Source organism: Physeter macrocephalus, unplaced genomic scaffold (assembly GCF_002837175.3).
Source record: "Physeter macrocephalus isolate SW-GA unplaced genomic scaffold, ASM283717v5 random_1244, whole genome shotgun sequence".
Taxonomy (NCBI): Eukaryota; Metazoa; Chordata; class Mammalia; order Artiodactyla; family Physeteridae; genus Physeter; species Physeter macrocephalus.
The window spans coordinates 5,180-10,981 of record NW_021146224.1 but is presented as its reverse complement, the minus strand read 5'-3'; the positions used below and the strand labels follow the sequence as shown (position 1 = coordinate 10,981).

General features: G+C 47.9%; 1 protein-coding gene across 1 annotated transcript in view; it reads right to left on the bottom strand.

Moving 5' to 3' along the window:
• The window catches only part of LOC102993369 (SLIT-ROBO Rho GTPase-activating protein 3), a 16,527-nt gene extending 12,170 nt beyond the window's left edge, over positions 1–4,357 (bottom strand). The window contains exons 1-2 of the mRNA XM_028486427.2: positions 4,286–4,357; positions 3,948–4,133 (exon numbers count right to left, since the gene is read on the bottom strand). Coding sequence (XP_028342228.1) covers positions 3,948–4,133; positions 4,286–4,357 — 258 coding nt within the window. The remainder of the gene's footprint in view (positions 1–3,947; positions 4,134–4,285) is intronic.
• Between the last annotated feature and the right edge of the window lie 1,445 nt (positions 4,358–5,802).

Here is a 5,802-nt window from a genome sequence, read left to right as displayed (position 1 = left end):
GGCCTTTCCCGTTGCGGAGCACAGGCTCCGGACACGCAGGCTCAGTGACCATGGCTCACGGGCCCAGCCGCTCCGCGGCATGTGGGATCCTCCCGGACCGGGGCACGAACCCGTGTCCCCTGCTTCGGCAGGCGGATTCTCAACCACTGCACCACCAGGGAAGCCCGAGACTCTTTTTTGAGAGCAGTTTTAGCTTCACAGCAAAATTGAGAGGAAGGTGCTGAGATTTCGTGCACACACCCCTACTCCCATACACACACCGCGTCCCCCCATATCAACACCCCCCGGCACCAGGTGGTACATCTGTTACAACTGATGGACCTATACTAACACATCGTAGTCACCCAGAGTCCAGAGTTTACCTTAGGGTTCAGTCTTGGTGTTGTACATTCTGTGAATGTGAACAAACGTATAATGACATGTATCCATCATTATAGCATCAGAGCAGTCTCCCTGCCCTGAAAATCCTCTGTGCTCCACCTGTTCACCCCCGTCTCCCACCTAACCGCTGTGACCACTGACCTTTTTACTGTTCCATAGTTCTGCCTTTCCTAGAATGTCATAGAGTTGGAATCGTACAGTATGTAGCCTTTCCAGATTGGTTTCTTTCACTTTGTAGCATGCATTTAAGGTTCCTCCGTGTCTTTTCATGGCTTGACGGTTCATTTCTTTTGAGCGCTGAATAACATTCCATTGCCTGCATGGACCCCAGGTACTTAGCCACTCACCTACAGAAGGACATCTTGGTTGCTCAGTTTTTTTCACAAGTACTTTTCACCGCCCCAAATTATATTTTTTACCTCTTTGATCACTTGATGATTTTCAGGGTCCCCTGCTAGAAAGTAAGCTCTGTGAAGTCAGGGACTTAACGGTCCCCGTTCATGACTGAGCCTACAGCACCCAGAACAGTCCCTGCATGGGCAGCATGAAGTGATTGTCACTGGCTGTCTGGATGTGCGTGGTGGGGAGAGGCGGGGTGGGCAGCCAGAGGTGCAGGCTTGGCTAGGAGCTGGACCGCCTCCCTGGGAAGCTGCTTCTGTTCTGGGCCATCCTGGGCAGGAAGCAGCGAAGAGTCCGTGGGTTGGAGAGCTGTCCCCTTGCACCCTTCAGACAGATGAGTCCCGCCGCTGAGGAGAGAGACAGCTCTCCTTAAAGAAGCAGGGCTTCTTCCTGCCTAGGCACTCTCAACCTTCCTTCCTCCAGATTGAGTTCTCTAGCTGTTCAGTAGAGATGCCCCCATTGTCAGCCTTTTAATTCTCTTCAGACATCTCCTCTGACCTTTCTCCAGGGTCCACTTATTCTGGGAATTTCTAGAAACAAACTTCTGGTTATACCCTGTACCAACCACACACCCAACCTCCACAGAGAGTTTTGAAATTCCTGGCCCATTTCCAGGGGGCTATTATAACCCTGAGACCATTTTCAGCCCTTCATGGACTCATAAAATTTTATGCCTGGAAAGGATATTTGAAGATATCTTAGTTTAATTCATCCATTTTATAGGCGAGAAAATGAAAATTGAAAAGAAGTTGGTTGTCCAAGAGCCAAACGGCCAGTTAGCATACAACTCTGAACTAAACCTTAGTCTCCAGACCCCACTAACCAGTGCTTTCTCTACCTCTCTACATATCCCCTCTATAGCTACCCCCCTATGTTGTAGCTCTGTAATTCCCTGCCTGGTTATCTTATTTTTAAACATTCATTTCTAGTATATTCACAGACATATTGTACAACCATCACCACTATCTAAATTTAGAATATTTTCATCACCCCAAGAGAAACCCTGTACCCATTAGCAGTCACTCTCCATTCTTTTCTGCCACGGCTCCTGGCAACCAATAATCTACTTTCTGTCTCTATGGCTTTGTCTACTCCGGACATTTCAAATAAATGGAATCATGTAATATGTGGTCTCTCGTGACAGGTTTCTTTCACTTAGCCTACTGTTTTCAAGGTTCACCCATGCTGTAGTCTGTGTTCATTCCTTTTCATGGCTGAATATTCCCTTACAGGGATTCACCATATTTTATGCATCAGTTGACGGACGTTTATTTATTTGGATTGTTTCTACCCTTTGGCTATTATGCATAACGCTGCTATGAACGTTCACGTGCGAATTTTTGTCTGGACACATGTTTAAATTTCTCTTGGGTGGATACCTAGGAGTGGAACTGCTGAGTCATATGGTAACTCTACGTTTAACATTTGGAGGAACTTCCAGACTATTTTCCAAAGTGGCCGCATCATTTTACATTCCCTCCAGCAATGTATGACAGTTCCAATTTCTCTACATCCTCACCGACACTTGTGATTATCTGACTTTTTAATCTTAGCCATCATGGTGGGTGTGAAGTGGTATCTCACTGTGGTTTTGATTTGCATTTCCTTAATAACTAATGATGCTGAGCATCTTTTCATGTATTTATTGGCCACTCATATGTGTTCTTCAGAGATATGTCTATTCAATTCCTTTGCCCATTTTTTAACTGGATCTCTGCCTGGTTATTGTGGAGCATATTTTTCTTTGCCTTTGGAAATTACGCTGAAATTTTATTTTACTTGCCTTTAGTTACTATGCCAGCTTACCCAGGTCCTGTTGGATTACGTTCCCACTCAATCTCCTATAATTTTTAAGAGCTGTAGGATCATATAATCATAGAATTAGTCTCATAGAAGCCCAGATAAACATCTGATTCAATGTTTGGCAAATAGAAAGAGCTCAGGAAATGTTTGCTGATTGCGTGGAATGAATGAATGCAGAGAATTCAACAAGAATATCATAGCTTTTTGAGAAGAAAGGAACCTTAGAAGTAACCCAATCTAGGATGACAAAAAGCAGCATGCACACTGCCCCTCTAAATTCCTTGGCCAAGGCAGACATCATTAATTGATCACAGCACTGTCTTTAACTAAAGCCTCGAGAGGGTTCACAATCCTCAGCATAGGGCTCTGGGCAGCCACTATCAATCGATCAGAGTTGACATGAGAAAGGAGATTTGTTTGCCATCACTGTCAATTTTTAAAATTGAAGGTCAGGGACTTCCCAAGTGGCGCAGCGGTTAAGAATCCGCCTGCCAACGCAGGGGACATGGGTCCGAGCCCTGGTCCGGGAAGATCTCACATGCCGCGGAGCAACTAAGCCCACAAGCCACAACTACTGAGCCCGCCTGCCACAACTACTGAAGCCCGTGTACCTCGAGCCCATGCTCCACAACAAGAGAAGCCACCGCAACGAGAAGCCCGCGCACCACAACGGAGAGTAGCCCCCGCTCGCCGCAACTAGAGAAAGCCCGCGTGCGTAGCAACAAACACCCAAAGCAGCCAAAACCAAATTAATTAATTTAAAAATAAATAAAGAAATAAAATAATATTGAAGGTCAGAGAGTTGCTGTACATGTGGCATCTTCAAAACTCAGCCTGACTCCAAAACTAGCACTTTCACCATGCCCTACCAAAGCACTTTTCCAGCACCAACACACAAGGATTCTAACTGGCCCGGCTTCGGCTTGGCGATGGCAATCTCTTCAGAATGGTCCTTTACCTGGTTCCCAGGTGCTGGCTGGTACGCCAGCACTGTTCCCTCTTGCTGGGACACACGAAGTCCCGATCAGCCCCCCAGCCACTAAACTGACGTCCAGGGCAGGCCCCGCGCCCACTAATGCCTGGTGATTCTTGCCAGAATGTGCTCGCTGGGCGAGAGTCTCATCGCAGTTCAGCTGTCTTGCCAGCTGAGGGCCTCCCCTGCTGTTGGCCCTCGCCTGAGGCCTAACAAGTGTGAGCGGAGGCATGGCCAGCCCTGCCTCCACCATGACACTGACCTCCAGGACGGCAGACGCTGGCAGCATTATTCCGGCCCTAGTCCCTCAGGGTGCAGGGGGGCTGCCGGGGCTGTGGGGAGCCTGGCCCTCCCCTTCCTTCCCAGCCCGATACCCGGGGCCTTCACTCGCCTTCTCCTTCATCTTCTCGATCTTCTTCACGGAGCTACGGCGCTGGGGCCGGTCCTCGTGCCGGAGCAGGTTCATGCTGAGGTCCCCCGACTTGTTGAACTGCTTCTCCTCCTGCTTCTCGGCCTCCTTCAGCTTGCTTTCCGCGCTGATGCTCTCCGCATGGTACATGTGGTAGGTCTTCATGACCTGGAGACACACGGGTGTGGGAGATCAACAGGCTGTTATGGCCCAGCAAGGGTGGCCCTAGCGCTGGCAGCCCCCTTCCAAGTTCCGTGTGCCGGTCAGCTCTGTCCCTGCCCTCTTCCCATGACATGCTCTGAGATCCCCCGGCCCTTCACTGCTGCACAACCTGTCTGAGGACTGGGAATGACGAGCAGCAGCAGCTTCGTCACCATCAGCATCAGCGACATTGCTGCGTGCTTACTAAGTGCCAGGGGTGGACCAGTGAAGAGGAAATTTAAAAGGGTCACCACAGACCCCGGGCATCTGGGGGCTCTCAGAGATGACATGGTGAACACGGCCTTCCTCGGCTGCCCTCTCCAGCCCTGCCAGCTGTGTCTCTTGTGTCCTACTCCCTCCCCACAGTGTCGCTGGAAAAGGCCCCCCTCAGGTACCCGCGGGATTTCCATGGGAACGCCCTTCTTACACACAAAGCATTATCTCAGCTGCTTCCTTAAGTAAAATTGGCCCGTAAATGGCTCTGCTCCCCAAAGGAATATTATTGGGTAACCTAATAGATATTCTATGCTCTCAGAAAGAAACTCATCCTTGGCTAGAAAATGAATTCCTATAAAGAGAATTGCACTTTGCTACTCTGCTTCCACATTAAGAGTTGGATGTTGTTATATCAAGGGAGTTTTTGAGTCAGAGGGAATCCTATACACATCATCTAATCCAACCACCAAATTTTACAAATAGGGAAACTAAGGCCCAGAAGGACAAAGTGACTTATCCAAGATCATACGGTATTATCAGTGTAGTTTCCAGACTTTACATCCGTGTGATCATCATCACAATCAAGGTATAGAACACTCCCACCACACCAAAAAGATCCCTCTTGAGCCTTTCCGGTCGATCCCCACCCCTTACCCCAGCCACAGGCAATCAGCGATTCGCTTTCTGTCACTGGAGATTGTTTTTGTGCGTCCTAGAACTTCATGTACATGGACCCAGAGAGTATAAACTCTTTAACACCTACCCTTGCTCACTCAGCATAATTTTTTTGAGATTCTCCCATGCTGTTGCATGTATCAGAAGTTCTTTTTTTACTGCTGAGTAGTATTCCCTTGTATGGCTATACCACGATTTGTTTATCTGTTCACGTGTCGATCGTTATTGGGGTTGTTTGCAGTTTTGGGCTCTTATGAATAAAGCTGCTAGGAATGTCCATGTACAATTCTTTATGTGGACATATGTTTTCATTGCTCTTGGGTAAATACCTAGGAGTGGAATGGAGGGTCATATAGTAAGTGTATATCTAACCACATTAAAAATCTGGTCTCAGACTTCTAATTCTATCGTATCATAACGGTTCCTTAATTCATTACCATTTGTTCAGCAGATGTGAGTATTTGGGGCAGCCTTAGAGCAAGCTGGGCCAGGCCCATACCAACAGTATTCTATCTCCCAGTCCCCAGCTAGGAGTACACTTCCCTTTGCAATATCAAGTTTATGACCATCTTTCTATGCTAAGAAACACAAGAAATTTCTGGAATTCACGGCTCCTGAGCCTTGTTGGTCCTCTTCTCCTGTTGTTTGGATAATTACAGCAGCTAATGGAGCAGAAGCTTCCGCCTCAGGATGGGATGTGCTTCTGACTAGCCAGGCCCTTTAAGTCAAGGAACTCAGAATGAAT